At 39.6% G+C, this 20461-nt stretch overlaps 1 protein-coding gene across 2 annotated transcripts in view; it reads right to left on the bottom strand.

Moving 5' to 3' along the window:
• Positions 1 to 11715, bottom strand: part of CPED1 (cadherin-like and PC-esterase domain containing 1) — a 248922-nt gene extending 237207 nt beyond the window's left edge. For both annotated transcript variants that reach the window (XM_004677169.2, XM_012720742.1), the window contains exon 1: positions 11179 to 11715. In XM_004677169.2, the coding sequence (XP_004677226.1) occupies positions 11179 to 11427 (249 nt within the window). In that variant the 5' untranslated portion in view covers positions 11428 to 11715. The remainder of the gene's footprint in view (positions 1 to 11178) is intronic.
• Positions 11716 to 20461: the final 8746 nt, after the last annotated feature.

Genomic DNA, 20461 nt, shown 5'->3' with positions numbered 1-20461 from the left:
GTGGTAAGCTATTCCCTCCCATTAATATCACAAAAATGGGGATTCTTTTAAAATGTAATTATTTTATATTAAATCAGGACACAATGCTAGCTTCTTGCAGCTTCTATTCCTTACTATATATTTTCACAAATACTTTATCTGCTCTCCACCAAGCAAATTTATTTAAAGCAGACACAATACTACTTTAACCATTGTTTCTTTAAAGAAAAATAATCAGCTTATCTCCATTTCCTCTAACCTTATCTGCTCCCCCACCAAAAAGGGGAACAAATCTATCTGCTTTTAAAAATAGCGTACTTAGCAATAAAAAATTGAGTAAGAAGGTTTAGCTTGTTCTGTGGAAGTTTCAGAAACTGTGTTGCTAATGTTTTCACTGTTTATTCAGGAGAAAAAAGTAAAAACGGAGTTGATGATAGAGGGAAGTGGGAAGAAAAGCCCAGTGGAAATCACTTCTGCCTCTGGGTGTGTCCGGGAAGGAGGTTGCCACTCAGTATGAAAGTTGGCTTTCTGGATGTTGCTTTGCTAAGGTCAGGTAGTCCCTACATCACTACAAAAAAAAAAAAAAAAGTTAATTTCCTGTTTCATTTTTCCTTGTGCATTTGCGCATGCTGACAAAATTAAAGCTAGTTTTCCACTAAAGAAGAGGGAGGCTTCGGGCTATAACTATCGGAATGTCATATACTTCCTATTGCTTGTTAAAGGAACAGTGAGACATCACTGACAAGCGCCATTATGCCAGTGCAGTTCTGGACCACGGTGACATCTTGAAACATAACAGGGGGCCTGACATTTGTAGAGCACACGACCCTCCAAGTTCCTAATGAAAAGAGAATTCCAGGTACCCACACTTCATTTGCATAGATGCGTTCTTTTCCCTCAAGTGGTGCCAAGAGCAGTGAGACTATTTTTTCATGACAGTGCCCTTAGGATGTGTTTAATTAATTGAACAATTACCTGAGATAACTCAGATGCCGTGGTAGACTACTACATCGTAAACAAACCCACCGCTATGCCTGTAAATACTTTAAGGTTAAGAAATCAAAACCAGTACCCTCCCTGGTGGCGCCGCGGGTTAAAGCACTGCATTAAGAAGCTAAAGCCACTTCCGCATGAGTTCGATTCCCGCCTGCCCCGGAGGCAACCACATGGCGTGGCAGACCTCTCCTGACCCGCCCGCTGCTCCCCTCAGCAGTGTATTTCTTCGATCTGCCTGTTCTGCTCCCCACTCTGTCTCTGGTGAATCCACTCACCCCCCAGCACCTCTGGCCTGTACCCCAGTTCTGTATGAATAAATAAATAAATCTTTAAAAAAAAAAAAAAAAGAAAGAAATCAAAACCAGCCAATGAAGTTTAAGTTGAAGCCAGGCATTTCCAAGCCTTGCTTCTGCTTTTTTGTCTATAAAATTCCTACCCGAAGCTATTGGTAGAATGTTCCTCTTCAGTTCTGCTTGAACTTGTTGCTGCCTGATTCAAATTGATTTTTGCTCAAGTAAACTCTTGAATGTGTAATATGCCGCACTTTGTCTTTTAACGTGTGATGTGTATTCCCCTGCCTTTTAGGATCTCAGTGTTTTTGAAAGCACTGTGAACTACGGGGCCTAATGTGACCCCTTAACTTCTCTGCAACAGACACTGTCACTCTATAGGCTGATCTAGGAAAAGGAGACCCACAGGGTCACTGTCCTTGGTCGTTCAGCTCTCACCACTAAAACTGTGTCCACATGGAAGCTTTTTCTTTTTTTCCTGGACAGGATAGTGGGAAATGGGGGGGGGGGGGAGCAGGGTAGGCAGTTCTACAGCAACAGCTGCCTCAGATCCATAGACCTTGGACAGGTGGTTCATGGGGTCCCCTAAAGTCTGCACCACCACCTCAATACCATCAGCTTTCCCTTATGCCAAAACAAAGCAGAAACACCAAGATCTGAGAGCATTGTTACTATTTCCATAAAGATTTGAGATTCCAATCAAGGTTACATTTTAGAAGGTCTCATTTGTACTTCCAAAGCCACGTGCTCTTCTTCATAACAATTATTTTGGTTTATCTGTTATGTTGGATTATAAATGCCCTTAATCTCCATTAGTGAATTCAATTGGAAATTGAATACAATATTTTTTTATAAAGATCTTTATATATGGCCCTCCCTGGTGGCGCAGCAGGTTAAAGCACAGCACTAAGAAGCTAAATAAAGCCACTTCAGCATAAACTCAATCCCTGCCCAGGAGGTGACCACATGGCGTGGCAGACCTCTCCTGACCCACCTGCTGCTCCCCTTAGCAGTGTACTTCATCAATCTGCCTGTTCTGTTCTCCACGCTGTCTCCAGTGAATCCTCTCACTGCCCCTGCACCTCTGGCCTGTACCCCAGTTCTGTATGCTAAATAAATCTTTAAAAAAAAATCTTTATATACAGTAAGGAGTTCATACAACTTGTACATAATATATTCCTTTGTTAAATCCTGTGCATGTTAAACCAAGGTGCTTAGTTTTACAATGTGAACAAGTCTCTGGAAAGTATAAAAGTTGACAAGGTACCAATTTTTCAAATTTCCAACTTTGGTATCATTTCTGTGAGCATCTAATTCCTATTTTAGAACATGAGCTCATCCTTTTAGTGAGAATGACTTCCTAGAAAAATATTCAAGGGAAATCAGAGAGAAAAAGTGAAACCAAAATATTCTCTTCACCCCAAAAGACCAGAAATTCAAAGCTGATACAAGGAAGCACTCTTTATATATCAGTGCATCTGGTGGTCTCCACTTTATAGGGTTTATCTTATGTTAGTTTTCAATTTCATTAGAACAAGAAATGAATTGCTTAGAGGCAGAAAGAAGCAGGAGCTGTTGCCGTTATCTAAAAAAAAAAAAAAACAGGAGAGAAAGCACCTATAAAATGACTAATACTTTGATTCAAAGAAAATATAACCTAACTTGCTTAAAAATGAGCATCACGACTTTTAAAACAATTATCTACAGTAAGCAAATTTGAACTTGTTTAAAATTCTTTCAGTACAAATGATTTTCCATCCAAGTGCATATTTCATTACAGAAATGTAGCACAGCTCTAATCAGCTATAGCAGAGGAATCCACGACATGACATACTCACCAGGCAGCCTGGGTAATTAGGAAAGCCACATACCTGTAGTTGGCTGGCAATATCTCCTGAGGGCCTCCCAAACAGAGACCCCAGTATTTAGACTCTATAAGAGTCTAAAATCTAATTTTAAGCCTGGTTAAAATATAAAAACATGCAAAAGAAAATCTCAACTTTTGTAGAATTGACCTTTGGAAAAAAATGGAACTTGCCTGATGGAGAGGTTGGATGATAATGATGAAGATGACAAGGAATAGCACGTTATTCATGATATACATATTCTTTGGGAAAGGACTTTTTTGCTTTGTTTTTAATGAGGTAGATGCTTGAGAATGTTTATAGGATGAATGAGCTGAAGGATACAGGAGGCGGAGAATTAATGAAGAAGATTCAAGGTAGCAAAACTGTAGGATGATTGTAGCATTAACCAGAAGTTCAAGAAATGGAACCGGAAGGGGCTGAAGAGACAGTGGTGCAGGAGAAAGATGGGGGTGTGGGGGGGTGTGGAGGGGTGTGTGCTGCACCCCAGGGCTCAGAAAGCAGAAAAAAGAGGGATGAGGATTTCCTTTCATTTCCTGCCTTCTGTTCTCTCCTCAAATTCATGATTCATTTATTTATTCACTCACCGACAAGCTATTTAGTCAGGACTTGCTAAGGGACAGATACTCTTTGGCACTAGGGATGGCATCATATACAAGTCAAATCAAGTCCTTGCTTCTAAGGACCATAAACATAAGTAAAGATATATTTTTTCAGTGTCCAAAATCAACCTCTTTCTCCTACTCCCCACTCAGCACATCTGTCCATATGCTGAGCTATAGCAGGCCATGAGTCCCAGCATCTTAACCTGAGAAAAAGAAATTAGGATTCATCTGGAGCTAAAGACCTTGCCTGTAGATTTATAGATAAACAGCCCTGAATCGAAGTGACCTATCAACCTCCTTAAGCTTTTATTTGATTCTAACGATTCATTTTATGTGAAAAGGCAATGACTTAAGTGGCAGGGGATGGGGAGAAGCTCCGCCAGCCTTTCCTCTCAGACCCTCTACCCAAGCGATTAAGGTCCTCACAGCATTGAATTTCTGCTTGTCTCCTTGTGAAGGTCAAACAAGATGTCTCCAGGGACTTCAGAAACAAAAGATCATCTAGTAGACTCAATAATCACTACTTAATGTTAATAATTATTGTTTTTCAGCTACAAAACTTAGCGCTATGTGTGATTTACCTCATTTAAGCCACAAGTTGGCCTTGTGAGTAGGGAATGATATAGTCACTTTCAGGTGAGAAAACGGAATCCTAGAAAGCTCAGGAAGTGAGTGCCCAGATAGGGTAGGGTATCAGACCGTATTTATTGGACTCCAGAGCTCAGGTGCTGACTCTTCTGCATCCTCTGTGCATTTCAGTCCCAGAACTCCCACCGTGAAGAACCCACACTGGGCACCTCAAAACGACAGGACTGTGTTGTCTCACAACTCAGGGGGACGAAAGCCTGAGATCAAGTGAGCAGCAAGGCCAGGCTCCCTCTGCAACCTAGCAGGGGGTTCTTTGTAGATTCTGGTGGCTTCTGAAATTTGGGGGGTTCCTGGGCCACCTGCCTAAGTCCAATCTCTGCCTTTACCATTACACCGTAGTCTTCACATAGCTGTCTTCTTGTTCCAGTCATAGTGGATTTAGGGTCCTCCTATTTAACTAACTGCAACAGTAAGTATGAATAAGGTCACAATTTTAAGGGCTGAGGTTAGGGTTAAAGTATATTTTGGGGGGGAAACAATTCGACTCAGGGCACTGAAAAATGGAGATACTATATGGAGACAGAAAAAAACAAAGGTGTCGGTTCATCTTGTCATTGTTATCCACTGGAACTGTTACTTTGTGAGAAAATTTTCCAGTTAAATCCATTTTCTTCTCTTATCAAATGAGGACCTTGAACATATGTGGAGAAAGAGCAAGAAGAATTAAAGAAAACCTTAAAGCTTACTACCTATACATCCAAGAGAATGGGAGAGGACATCTGTAGGAATCATTGATCTGGGAAAGAAAATTTTCAGTGAAAGTTTGGTTTTCATAGTGCTTCGTAATACTACATAAAAGACATCAGGATTTGGGGGGTTCATGTCTGGTTAAGAGTGAGATCTACAATAGAAACACAGGTGATGAGTTATTTGCCTAGCAGTAATGTAGCAATGGGCAAAGTTGATATCATCACTGAGGGGAAGCATAAAACAAGACAATTAATGATCCAGTGAAAAGCTTGAGATATTTACCTTTAACATTAGACAGAGGAAATGAACCCTAAAAGGAGACTGAAAGTTATTTGTAGAAGTCAGAAAAGATCCCTCTTGTGTTATGGGGAGGATTTTAGGAGTTATTACAGTATCGTCCAACAGTGTAAAATGCTTCCAACAAGGATGTGGATTGGAAATAAATCATTTGAGTTGTTAACAGTTACCAAGAGAGAAGTTTTAATAGGGAAGATTGAATGGGAAGGATAAGGAATAGATTTGGTAGACAAGAAGTTATCACTACATCAAAGAGAATCAGTTACAGTTTCTCTGAAAGAAAGGGGACAGAAGTTCACTGGCTTGGTGAGTTGCCAGAAACAAAGAAACTTACTGCTGTTTTATCAGTTACAGACATGCTTATTGGTAGAAGGGATGGTCCAATGGAGAGCCTGTAAATAGACATATAACTAATAGAGAGTAACTCTGGAAGAAATTCTGTAACATGCTAAAAGGGAGAGTCAAGAACACAAGAGATGGGGCAGCAGACCTCTCCTGTCTCCTCTGCTCCCCTCAGCAGGGGAGGGGAGGTCTATTTCAGTCTATTTCAGTTCTGCTCCCCATTCTGTCTCTGGAGAATCTTATTACACATACCTCTACACCTCTGGCCTACACCCCAGTTCTTCTATACATACATAAATAAAAATAAATCTTTAAAAAATAAAAAGAAAAAATAACATAAGAGAAAAGTAGGATTTGGCCAAAAATAACCATTTTTAAACAGTCTTCCAGCTGATCTACCTACTTTGAATTCTACCCCATCCAGTCTACTCTGCTATGTGCATTATGGAATGTTCTCCAGGTATGCAATGTCTCGCTTACCATTCTTTGGGTGTTCCCTGTTTCCTTTTGAATAGAATACAGACTCCCTCTCATGCTTACATGACCCAGATCGAAACCCAGCTGAACTGTCTACCTCATCTCTTTTGCCTCAACATTTTAGACACACACATACTCACAATGTAGCAAATACCAAAAGTGTCCGACTACTTAATTTCTTCATTGAATATGTGGCATTTCCATCTTGTCAGACTTTTTCTTTTTTCTGCCCTTTCTAGTTCTGCCTTTCCTTTCAAAAATTTGTCTTAAAGTGATAGCATTTATTAACTTACTTGTCTGTCTTATAGTGTCTTTTATTCTAGATTACCAGTATCTAGGACAGTGACTGGCCCAATTAAGCAATGCAATATATATTTCTGAAATGAACGAAGAGAATGAAAGAATGAATGAAAGGTATGTGTAGGAGAAAGAGTGACAATGGACTGCGTTGTTATTTCAGTTGGAATGACGTTCTCAGTGAGATAGTTACCAACATTTTATTCAAAGAAAGTGATTCTATTCCCCAAGAGTGAGAGCATATTTAGACTAGTTCTGTGGGTTTGAGAAAGCAAAATTAGTGCAGCACCTATATGAGACACTAGATAACCTTGTTTCACCTACCCTAGTGGCCATTGCTGCCATTGCTGTAGTCATAGATCTTAATATACTGTTGTCACACCATGGCCTCCATGGGATAGACAGAAAGGAGGAGCACCTACATTTACTCTGCCCAGACTGCACCCAGGAAGTCTCTGGATTTCCCACTGTCTGTCCCAGCCGCCCTGGGATCACTGCCAAGCATCGTATAGCGCCACTCCAACCAAAGGGAAAGCCACTGGGGCCCTCCCTGGTGACGCAGTGTGTTAGGTCGCAACACTGCAAGCTCCCAGAGCCGCTTCAGTGTGAGTTCAATCCCTGGCCCCACAGGTGACCCACATGGCGTGGCAGACCTCTCCTGTCTCACCTGCTGCTCCCCTCAGCAGTGTACTTCACGGTTCTGCCTGTTCTGCTCCCCACTTTGTCTCTGGTGAATCCTCTCACCACCCCTGCATTTCTGGCCTGTACCCCAGTTCTGTATAAATAAATAAATAAATAAATCTTAAAAAAAAAAGAACAAAGGGGAAAGCCAGCAGGCAAGTTGCTCACCCTTTCTGCTCCTCTACTACAGTGTCTATTCTGAGCTGCAGTGTTTTTCTGTAGCCTCTCTGGGTATGCGCCCCAATAATGCGTCCCGATAATGTGCCCTTGGTATTTGCTGTCCATCTTTCTTTATTCCCTTACTCTTGTGTCTCTGAGAGTGTACCATCCAATAAAGTGTTACCACAGTGTGTTCCTTGAGTTCAGTTTCTAGAAAACCTGGGTTAAAAAAGTAATTTTAGAAATTTTTGAGTGGTATTATAGACTGCACTATTAGAAACACAAATTAAATAAAACATTTTTTTTAAAGAAAACATTTATTTTTGTTAGGTTGTGCTTTGATACTGGGAAAAGTAGCCATAGAGGAGAGTTACTGAAGGAGAATGGAGAGTCAAGAGGAAATGGAACATGAAATCATTCAACAAAGAACTAGCAATTTTCCTGGTGGAGCAGCGACAGGAGATAATCAGAAACACATGGCTATGGCTAGAATCAATGTATTCCCCAAACAACAAAATCTGCCCTTAAAGGAGCATCTACTAAGAAGATTTTCTTCCATTGTGTTTAGAAGTTAATGTGCTTCCAGTATTGTGAAATATTGAAAGTGTTGGATTTCACAAAAAATAAATAGACTATAGAGTGACCTACTTCAGTGAAGACAAGTATAACTGTCTACAGTTTATATAATAAGCTGAAGTAATTTGAAGACATGGCACATTATCAACCAAAATTCAAATAACTTATCTTGGGAGAAAACCAGAAGTGACAATAATACATCTGCTCAGCAAGGGCTTTTGGAAAGTTCAAATGGAAAAAAGAATTAAATTTTGGCCAAAAAGAGGGAGACAACTTCCTCACTGGAGAAAGCTGGCATAATACTATATATGATCTCAGTCTGTACTGAAACAGTTTTAGACATTGAACCAGATCTTGATTGTAAAGGTGTAGAAGCCACAGCCACCCATCTTGAAATCCACGCTACTGTAGAACCATCTATTGCTAAGCTGATAAAACACAACAGGTCTTCTCTTAGAAACAACTGCAACCAAGAAGTGTAGGAAATAGTCATTACTTATTCATGAAAGTATGGAAACTAAGATTCAAGAAATATTTCTTTAGTAGACTTGAGTTTCTGAATGTTTTCCCTGCAGACTCTGCACCATTCCTTGAAATATTTTTTCAAATGCCCTCAGGTGAATTATTTAAGATATTTTCCTCTTTAAGTTTTATAAAGCCAGACCCAGTGTATATTTCCTGAAGAGGCAATTACTTTAATATTTGCACATTCTCTTTTTTAAATGCATTTTTTTTCATGTTTCTTAGTCTCTTGGGTTTATTTTCTGGGAGGGGAGGTGTTTGGTCTGGATATTTGAAGGGGATCATGATTTTCCACAGACATATATGCGTAATAATTTGAATAAAATGCCTAGGTTTGGTAAACAACTTTTGATTCAAATACTGGAATCCATGGGTTCTAGAACATATCAGCCATAGGTCAAAATCACCTATATTAAGTAACTTCAAAATTCAGATAAGGATGGATGGATACCAGTAAAGGAAAGTCCTAGGAATGTGAATATTTTAGTTTGTTAATAATAAAACACAAACTTATAAGCAGAAACAGTGCTGTTTCTATTAAATGCCTAAAAACCAGACTTCAGATTTTAAGACAAATCTGTGTGGTATCTCATCATTTTATTTTTCATGAATTGTATAGGTTATTGTTTTTATGCATTGGTCTCAAAGACATTCAACTTCAGTTACTTGAAAGAATACTTAATCTGTATTATATATTATACACATATTACAAGAAATAAATTATAACTGACTTTAACTTCCACGTGGTATTTTCTAGTTTCCTTTCTACTTTGATTTAAAAAAAAAAAAAAGCTCTGTATCAATGACTTGTACAAGTTAAAAATAAAGAAACATGGTAAACATTCAGAAATTCAACTTTTTCATTCACTGGGCTCCTACACTATAATTGTGAATTTAAAATTTTGCTTACAGTTAAAATAGTTAAGACTGTGAATAATTTGGGGGAAATCATGTGTTTGGCATTTTTGAGAAGAAAATTCTAGAATGAATGTTTTACCCAAGCAGCCAATAAGTTTCAGATGGTTTATAAGTAGCAGGCGAGCCAAATCTGAAATGGAATTTTCTGTGACAGCCTACAAGTAACAGCTAACATATGCTAGTTATAGGGAAAAGCAGGAGTCATATAAAGTTAAGGAGTGAAAAAACTATACATTAATGAATAAAAACCTCTTTGTCCAGAATGCCTAGCAGAAAATTTAAGTATTTAAAGGGCAAAACCATCTCGACTATTTTGAAAGAAATTATACCATTAATATTAAAAACAAACAAGAGACTTTCCAAGTCGCAGTTTACATTCACCATACAAGACCTACTCAACACAAAAAAGCCCCAGTGCAAATAAAAGTTAATGTTAGTATAAATGAACAAAACTACACATTCTTCAGTTACTTTGCAGCATTTAACAACTGATTTACACTTACAGTTGAGGTTCCACTCAGCAATGTGTTCAATTGCATTACCTGTTGTTCTTGGTCTTGGTCGTAAGACAGTTGTTGGTTAAGGTGTTCGTTGACATTGTCGATAACAAAAGAAGTCACGACAAAGTTTTTAATTTTTTTGTTATCACCTAACATTATTTTATATTTCAATAAGTTCTTACAAGTATGATTCCATAAATGGTGATTAGAGATTTGAATTTACTTCAGTAAATTTAGAGCATCAGTTTACAGGAAAAACCAGGTAGAAGTTCGTGTCCATGTCATACGTTCATCCTGTGGCCTGTCCACAATTTTAAATGGGAATCACATTTGTAAAATGTGGACAATTACAGTACCTCATCTACCTCCCAGGATTATTATTATCAGAAAGGCAATACATGAGTGTTTTAAAAACTAGATGATAGCAGCGATGAAAGTGTTGACAGTAACACTAGCAAGCATTTATCTACAGAAAATTCTGGTCCATTCATAACCATGGGATCCACCTAAGTCAACCACAGCTATCTTATTATACTACTTACAGCATAGAAATCGAGTCTTTTCTATCAGGAATATTTGCAATTTTTCTTTTCATTTCTTGGACTATTTTAAAGATCATCATTTCACTGACAGGCATGAACTGTGTTGTATTAAAACAGAAGTTCTGTGGGGTTTTGTTTTGTGGTTTCCCCAACACATGACAAATGAGATTAGTAAAGTTAATTAGACTAGTATAAGTACAAGTCAATCTAGAATTCCCTAGTTCTATAAGCAATACAATAGTGTGTCGATTTTTTAAAGAAATCTATTGTTAACCACTTAAACGTTTCGATATAAGTATATTGCTTTGGAATGTGCTCACCAATGAAAAACTGATTCAACTAATTAGAAAACAGAATTTCAGAGTATCTTTAAGTCTTGAATACTCTATGGGCCCTTACACTGACTGTCTTGAAAAAGGAAACAATGTCTATCAATTTTATGAATATCTGTTTGGTGGTCCTGAACTTCAGATCTTTAGACCATTTAAAATACTAATATTTTATATAGAATTCACACGACTCCCACCACCTCCAACCTTTCTAGTTCATTCAGCTGAAATGAAGTAAAGACCTAAGAGATAAAACCATGACCAGGATTTTCTGGAAGTAAATGTAAGAAGTGGAAGCTAACATGTGTTTCACTGTCAAAAGGTCATTCTGGGCTGTGTATACTCTGGATCCCTTTCAGACCTCATGGAAGTTAATTTTAGTTTTACAGAAAGGACAGAGAGAGAAGCAGACCGCAGACTGCTCTCTTTGCAGAAAATGTCAAGGTTAATCTGGGACCATCTTACCTTTCTCATTTCCTGTGCATTACCGGTGAGAAGGAAGCACTGTTTGTCCAGCGGGAATCCTTTTTGGCATCCTCCTGTCTGGGTTTCGGTGGGTGTGTTGGGGGCACCCCCAGGGACAGCAACTGTGAGCTTCCTCGTCCCTCGGAGTGTCAGGGTCTGGTAGAATAGACAGATCGCCACCACCAAGCCCACCAAAAAGGGCCGGGGGCAAAATCGCCGACGACAGAGAAACACTGGACGACCGACCATGACCAAGTTCAGCTCAGCTTGGCCCCTGTCCACGTTGCCAAAAAAGTCATAGCGGCTCTTTTTTTTTTAGCATGAAGAACACCCATCTGGCGTCTTTTTTCCACATCTTTTTCTTAAGTCAAGAGTGCTCCATCCCCACTGGAGAACTTTCCAAAGGTTCATGCCAAAGAATCATAGGTCCTCAAAGTCTGAGAAGGTTAGGAAGAGCCCTTCCGTGGGTGACAGTAAGCAGTGGCTGGCCTAGGTTTTAAAAAGACGTCAAAATAGTCATAGTTGTAACTAATAACCTGAGCGTGTCCCCAGACTGCCAAACTGTTGCTTCCGGTAATGCCTCATTTCCACAACACCCTTTAAAGGCTCAGTCAGGGCTTCCCGGGAAAAGAACAAACAACACCAAAGTCGCTCTGGAGCCTGAAAACGGCTTTGGTGAACGCAAGAGGTTAAACCCCAAAGCCTGGTGCACAGCTGGCTGCAGGCCAGTTTGCCTCAGCCGTCACTCAGTTTTCCTCCCACTTTACAGCGGTCCTGCTTTCAGCCTTTGATGATTCTTAACTGTGCTTCCCTTCATTCAGTTTTAAATTGCCACTTTCCTGTAAGCATTCATGCCTTTTAACATGAAAAGGGGGAATAAATGGACGTGGTTACTATTAGGGGTTCGCTTGCATTTGCTTCATTCTGTTTCAAGTTCAAAGTTCTATGTACTTACTCAGTTTTCATCCTTTCAGCCAGAAAAAAAGTTTCCATCATCCCCTAATGGATTGTTGATCAAAACCACTCGGAAGGAAACACCCGGGCGTATGACTCCAATTCATCTCCCACACCCCGACACACGCGCGCGGACACGCGCCGCTGGCACCCCCGCGCGCGGCACCCCGGCGGGACTGGGGGCGCGGGCTTGCAGCCTCACCAGCCCGGGCAGGGGCGGAGCTAAGGCCGGACTCCGACCCTCGCCCGCCGCGGGGTGACGCTGTGTGCTCCCGAGCCCAACACGGGCTTGCACCAACTGGAAACATATCTCGCTCCCCCCGAAATGGGGTGCCTACCCAGAGCAGCAGGATTTTTAATGCATTTGATGTCTGGTCCCTTCGGCAGTTTCTTTTTCCTAAACGAGCATTGGGAAAACAAGCAGCCAAGGTCGAGGGTGAGAGAGTGAGAGGGTGAGAGGGTAAGAGGGTGAGAGGGCGAGAGGGTGAAAGGGAAGCGGACGCCGCGCGTCCAAAGGACGGTTCTTTACTCCCGGGAATCGTGGTTACTCTTAGGGGACAAGAGCGTCAGACCTCAGCACGTGAAGGTCTGTTGTAGAACGAAGATGGCTGCAAGTAAGGTTTCTGCTCGGTCCCCCTGAACTCTCATCAAGTTGCCGTTATTACTCCTTTGGACCAGTGACTGCGTCTTTCAAAACCTAATTGCCTGACCCGCTCCCAGATGATTATAGCAGGTGTTTGGAGGAACAGTTGCTCCGCAGAAAGGTGTACACAGCAGGCTTTGCCCAGAATTCGTCTCAACCTAATGTCCCACAAGGAACTCCTAGTAGGGCAGTCTTCACTCTGCATCCACGTTTGCTGAGTCAGTGGAGAGGATGCCAAGAAGAAAGAAAGGCAATGTCATTCCCTCACCCAGTCCTTGTTGTGTGAACTCAGGATAACTGGGACTGGCGCAGGCCGACAGCTGACAATTCAAAGTTACTGAACTTAAATGGGCTTAAGGAACTGTTTCCAGACCTAACGCATTTCTTGTGGACCCCGGTTCTTCCATGAGGTCACACCCCTAGAGTGGTGCCATCCCGGAAAACGCTTTCGATACTAAAATTTTGTGAGATTGAGCGCCCCCTAGGGGTACCCGTATGTTTGGACTCAGTGAAGTAGCGATCTGTAATTTCTTGTTAAACAATTTTAATACCAACTTGAATAATCAGAACGTTTCAAGAACACACCGAAATCATATTTATCCCAATTCTTTCTATGTGTCTTCCCCAGTGTATTTAACAAAATTTGATGCATCGATCCAGAATCTACAAGCCATGACAAATGAAGAGACATTTGAATTTTAAAGGATGGGCCTGGTGGCGCAACCGGTTAAAGCTCAGCACCACGAAGCCCCAACCGCTTCAGCTCGACTTTGAATTCGATCCCCGGCAAGGGAGGTGACCTACATGGTGCAGCAAACCGCTTCTGACCCCCCTGCTGCTCCTCTCAGCAGTGTATTTCGTCTATCTGCCTTTTCTGCTCCCCACTCTGTCTCTGATGAGATCTTCTCACTCCCTTTACCTCTGGCCTGTACCCCAAATCTGTATGTACAAATAAATAAATCTTTTTTTTAATGCAACTATTTACAAAAAAGAATTTTAAAGGATAAATTTTAAAAGCAAAAGGGCTATGCAATAGTATTAGAGGATACAGTTTGGGTGGGTACAACGTTATTTGAGAGAAATTTGGAGTTATGAGATCTCTAGATTGGAATTGCCTCAGTGTTGAGGATCCAGAGTGCGACAAAGTCGTTTACCAGGTGAAAAAGAGTGATTTCTATAAAGGCAAAGCCATAAAATCTCAAAAACTGAGACTCTGCAGTATCTGGCCATTTTTATACATCATTAAATTGATAAGTGCAGGATACAAAAGAAAAGTTTAAATTGTATGCTAAAATCACATTGCCTTTGGACTGAGAGATGTGAAAGGCAACAGCATAGATGATTTCAGACCTAGGCTTCAAATAACAGGAATCAGAAAAGTGGAAATTAGCATTCTTGAAATGATACTGGTGGATTGAAAAACCCAGTCTCTCATTTAGTCCTGGGGAGTATGAGAAGACCACAAACAAAGGAATATTTTAAAAAGGGGGAGGGGGTGAAAAAAAGGGGGAGAGGGAGAAAGGGCTTTAGGGGTTAAGTAGGAAGCTGGAAAAGATACAGCAGGAGTGATCAAATGACGTGCTTCACAGATAACTGCTGATATTAGAGTTAACCAACTAGGTGGAATTGTGCTGCTACTTTTAAATAAGTGACTTGTGAAATTAAGGTGTTAATGCCTCCTCTGAAGTATTGCTGGCATGGCTAAGTGAAATTATCTGTATCTAAGTTTGCTGTGCACATTTTAGGGTGAACACATGTGGAATGCATGTCTCACGTTTGGATCCTGGGTGTGGTGTCAGGCACATAAAGGGTAATGATCAAAAAGGGGCGTCATGTATACAGAAGCCCCCAAAGCAAGCAAGGACACTGTGCTTTGTCCTCTTCATGCTGAGATAGTGGTGGGTGGAAGAGGCTATCTTGGGGAATTGAGGGAAATAATGGGATCACAGGGTGTAGCAGGGGGACAAAAGTGGGAGTCACTTGTACCTGAGTAGCCATGGAAGGTGGTAGCAATTGTTGAGAGGAGGAAGATGTGACAGTAGGGAGCAGTGAGGTTCACTAAGGGGGGGTGGTAGGATAAAGATGCAGATTTAAGAAACTGGACTCTGGAAATGTTTCAGACTATATTGGGGGCGGGGGATATACTTCTTGAAGCAAACCTTTCACAGAACCATTTCTATATTTGAGCAGCATCAACCTGGCACACTGAGTGACAGACCTTTCCAACACAAAACAAACTCATACTTGGTTCATCCTTCATTTGGCTTTTGGTGTGGAGTAGGAGAGAAGAGAGAGGAATTCAAGAATCATTTCAAGAAGACAATTTTCGAATTGTTTTCGTAAGTTGTGGTAGCCCCGTAGTCCTCCCACTGCCATGGCACCCGCGATCCACACATGTTCCCCTAAGTTCTTCCCTCCTGTTTGACCCTCTTCCCTCTGCCTCTTTTGCTATATGCGTCAGACCTATAATCTTACTGTTAACATTTTCTTGACTTTTGTTTATCTATATTCTGCAAAGAAATGAGATCATCGGTATTTATCTTTTTCTTAAAAAAAATCTTAAAATCTTATTTTGTTAAGTAGAAGAATAACAATAATCACAAGACAGAAAATTCCAGTGTTGGATCAGAAACTCTGGGAAAGTACCTTACCCCTGAGTCTCAGCATCTTCCTAAAGTAGGGAGGGTCTTCAGTGATTACTAGAAAACCTGGAAGATTATTTGAGGGTCTAAAATTATGCTCCCAGGGATATGTCTTGACACAGATTTCCCTTTCTATTGCAACTCAGTAAGATGAGGAAAACTTCAGTCTGGGCCCTCTAAGTTTCTTGCAAGGGAAAACCTTTCTTTTTTAAGGGCTCCAGAGCATGATGCTCCAAAAGTCAGATGTAGCTACAGCTGGAATGTCCAGCACTGTCACAGGGTGATGGGCACTTACCTGCCAGAACCTCCTCCCAGGGGAGTTTGACATCAGCACCACCATCATCACCATCATTATCATCACCACCACCACCACCACCATTACCATAATCATTATGAGCTCCTACCAACTCTAATGCTCACTTGGACTTTATCATTGGCTCTGAACCTAGCGGAATGCTTTTAAGTCCTGAATCAGCTATTGACTATTATGTATTGTGAAAAACAGAAGACACAATACTTATAAATGACTAGAAAATAATAAACACACTGATGAACTGGTCAGGATAGGGTAACTACTATATCCACCTTAAAATCTCAGTGACTTGATAGAACAAAAACCAGTTTCCCACTCAGATCACTTCCCAGACTTTGTTGGTTTATCATTAGGACACTCATATGCAAGGTACTAGTAAGTAGTACTTCCTTGCTTTACAGTAGTGGAGATCTACTGGGCCCCAGGGAAAGTCATTAGCAAATGATGAATGAGAAAAGGCATAATGGATTGTGCGGGAGGTCTTAAGAGCTAAGCATTAAGGTGAAGTATCCTCTAACTCCCATTCTATTGGCTGAGCCTGTAGGTACTTGGCCCACTAAATGGAAATTGAGCTGGGAAATGAGGTTAGCTACATGCTCAGGAGGTAAAAGAAGGGAACCTGACAACACAGCAGAATCAGTCACAATTCTGTTGGAGATTAGCACCATAAAGAGACAAAATAGGTAGTCCACATCTTTGGGCTGCTGCTAAGGGAAGCTGTAAATTGCCATTTCTCAACTGAACCCTGAAAAGTTATAAAGACTCAACAGCCACAGAAAGTTTGAAAACATAGTGTTTATGTCTTAGTGGAAAACTATTAAGGGTAAAGCTTGTTCAGATTAAGGATGGCTATAACTTCCAAGTTAAAGATTTTACTCTTTATCTGTAGACGACAGGGATCCAAGAAGTTTCTTGCCCAGCAGATTTATTAATAAAGATGCCGTGTTAACAGTCAGAGGCAGATGACTATTATTTACAATTATCTCAAGATACTGTTATAGCACCACTAACTTCAATTGCAAACTCATAAAACAAAATTTATTTAGTTTTTTTAGGTTGAATAAAGACAATAAGAGTCAAGTTTATGTCGTTACTCTCAATGGTGCAAAATATATGCAAGATTTAACAGAAAAGTTTTATGGGCCATGTCAGATTCTTATCTTAGAAGGAAGATGCTATATTCATTTAAGGTGAACTCAAATATACGTGGTTATTACCCCACGGTTATATAAACCCAGGCCATTAAACTATATCAGGTTCAGGATCACAAGTCCTTCACCTGTAGTTAGAAGTTCACATCTGCCGCTCACTGCAATGACATACTGAAAGTTCAGTTGCCAGTCAGGTTCACAGATGGCTTTTGATGTGCTGGAGGAGAGTGAACAGAAATACTAAAACAGTCTGCAATTTTTCTGTAACCTCTAAAGCAATTTAAACTTGCTTAATTTTCTGTCAACTCAATTATATTACTCCTTTTAGAAACAACTCCCATAGTTGCAGTCACCTTGTACACATTTATAGATTCTGATTTAAGAATGGAACCGTTTGTGGCGCTTTCCATGTATTTCTGAAAAATGAAAATTCTGGAGACCAGACTTTTCACCAGTAGGGAGTCAGGGTGGAGAGGAATATTACTGACAGTGTGTAGGCTCCAGGGAGGCAACTAAAATGGCACGATGCCAGGAGGGCACCTGAGCTACGCAGGTCCACTTAGATGTGGATTTTTTTCAGTACATATGGTGGGTCCTATATACCCTCAGGGTCCTCACTCATGGACTCAACCACCTGCAGAAGTCACTTGGCCGAACCTCTGGTTGTGGAACCCTCAGACTATGAGGATGGATAAGGAATTTGAATATCAAGGCTTTTGGTGTCTGAGGGGGTCCTGAAACCAATCTCTTGCTTGGACAGACTACAGCTTTTCTGGAGGCAACAGATATATGCAGATTTTTACCTGCACCGTGGTCAGAGCACACTTCCTGTGTTGTTCAAGGGTACTGTGCACTACTTCTTTTTACTTTCTTTAGGACCCAAATTTACACTTTAGCATATAGCCAGAAGTTTGTATCAGTCACTATGTAAAGTAAGGACAAGTTTGTATCAGTCACTATGTAAAGTAAGGACAAGTTTGGTTTTTATTTATTATATCATAGTTTCAGATTGTGTCCTTGAGCTCAGTTACCAGTTTGAATTTCTCTGTACATCCGCATATCCCTTGGGAACAATAATAAATTGTCTTGACATCCACATAATTTACTTTTGAAATGAAATGATTTCATTACATTCATTTCTATTTTCAGAAAATTAAAAATACTTTGAAATTTTTACAGCATCAATTTTTTTTTTTTTTTTTTTACCTAAAAGTTGACATGTGTAATGGGGTTGAGAAGGGATAGGTTTCATCTTATCACTCCAATAAAGGCTGGCATTTTTAGCTGATCTGGGTGGGTGCAAAGGGAACACTAAGGGTCCTTTGATTACTTAAATCACGTCAAAAGATGGTTCTATATCTAAGCCATATGATCTCTAATATAGAAACAAGAGAAAAGAACATAGAATATGGGGATGGCTCATGGCAGGTGATTATGGTGACTGTGATAATGTAAAGAAAAACAATAAAGAGAAAAAGTTAAATCTTTCTTTTTTTCTTGTTTTCAACAGAAACTGGACTCTTAAAAACATTTACAAATGGCAACCATTAACAGAGGAAAAATATCTTTTGCACATTTGGGAACTCCATGAAAAAATGATGATTATAACCAATTCCTCAAACTATTCAAGAAAATACATTAATGCTTCAAGGATATAAATTTAAATTTGAATGGACATACTACAGAAATCCTAATAAAACTTTCAAACTTGTTGCAATATTAGTAAAATTATTCTAATGAATATATACGGTCAGGATTATTTAGAAATGTTTGGTTGATCCCTTGTATGTATTTGACCTAGTAACTTAATACCTATTATAATTACTTTAATATAGCAGCATGGAACGTCCTGCTACTGGAGTAGATTTAGTAATACAAAAATAATGAAAACATGACCACTTTTTTCCCTACAACTGATATTAAAATTGTTTTAAATTAGCTCATCATTACAAACTAGCAATTACACACTTTCCTAAGAAAACTTCTTCATCTCATTAACTTGGATAGTAGAAGTGGGAGTGGGAATAAGCAACACTCACACAGGCTTATGAATCTTCACCCTTCTCATGTCAGCTTCTGAACTGTGAATATGCAGCAGAAAAATGGTTACAATCTTCTTTTTTAAGTTTCCTTTGCTTTTAGTCCTTTCAGTGAAAGAAGTGAACAGCAGTCCTGGATTGACTAAAAACTGAATTACCTGGCTCTGAGGATGTTATTAGAATTTTCTCAAATATTTTAAGATGCCTAAGTTCTAGTAATTTATTAGTTAAAATACTGACTTATAACATACACATACAAGACTTGCCACTTTAAAACAGAAAAGGGCGAGAAGGGACATGAAACTTCACTTAAAAGACAATACAAAGCAATTAAGTTAATTCATCTTTAAATTTAAACTTTAACTTATTTATCTGTAATAGAATCAAAATCATGAATAGAAAGATCTTGGATCAGGATCTTAACTGAAAATGACAATGTCTTAGTAATTTAGATTTCATCATTTGAAGAAGGAAATGTAAATATCTTAACAATTTTTATTTGCAGTCTCAAAAATGGGAATGAGTCACCGTAAGTTTAGAACTGTTTAGCAACTTTCAAGTTGACCAATTAATTTTGTCACCTCTACTTTTTCACCTCTACTTTTTCACAATAAAAACATGGTATGTTTTTACTCAGCTGTTAAAATAACCATAGTGCATTTAACTGTGTGTAAATACTACATCTACTCCTATTAACAAACATTCCATGGCAGAGTGCAAATGTTCCTCATGAATAGACTCTTGCTCAGCTTTCTAGCTTCTCCTCCTGACTCCGCATCTACCTACCACATGTCCATGCATCCAGTCTACTTTTCCCAGAACGTACATAGCCCTTCCAACAGCCTCTCCTTGAAATCTTCTTTACTCCATGTATAGGAATGAGTTCCAATGACGTTACAACGTCAAGTCCCCAGTTCCCACAGTGCTTCACGCATCCTTCCAGTACTGCACTTATCAAAACACAGCAATTATTTTTGACCTGTGTCCCTCCCTTATCCTTCATCTGCGTATATTCAACATTTAGTTACGTAATGTTCCTAATACCATACCAATAAAGACTTTAAGGGTATTCTTTTTCTTTTAATATCCTTTTTAAAAAAACAGGTAAGAGTTGAGGGAAACAGCAGCGTGCACCAAAGGGTGACTTACTCCTTACAACAACCCAAGTATGTTACACATATATTTTTCTAAGATTAAAGTGATTAATTAGATCAAGGTCATTTTGAGACCTAAGCACAAAGGGTAGTAAAACAGCACAAACCGAAGATAACTAAAAATCTGGAATATGTGGATTTGAATTAAATAGAAAAGAGGAACTGCCCTTAAGAATGACTGTATGTTCATCAAACACTCAGCTTCATTTAGGCATTTAATTAAGCCATTTATTGCTTCAAATGTGTCACCATGAACATTTTAATACACATGCCACAGCAGTAAGGCCTCAATTTTCACCACCTATAAACTGTGAACCCACATTTGGATTTTTTGTGCCACCAATTTTACAAGTTTTGTACAACAAGAGTGAATGCCAAAAAGCTCCT

Source organism: Condylura cristata, unplaced genomic scaffold (assembly GCF_000260355.1).
Source record: "Condylura cristata isolate star-nosed mole 26May11 unplaced genomic scaffold, ConCri1.0 scaffold00005, whole genome shotgun sequence".
Lineage (NCBI taxonomy): Eukaryota > Metazoa > Chordata > Mammalia > Eulipotyphla > Talpidae > Condylura > Condylura cristata.
Note: the sequence above shows the minus strand (reverse complement) of the source record. Positions and strands in the feature narration are given on the sequence as shown.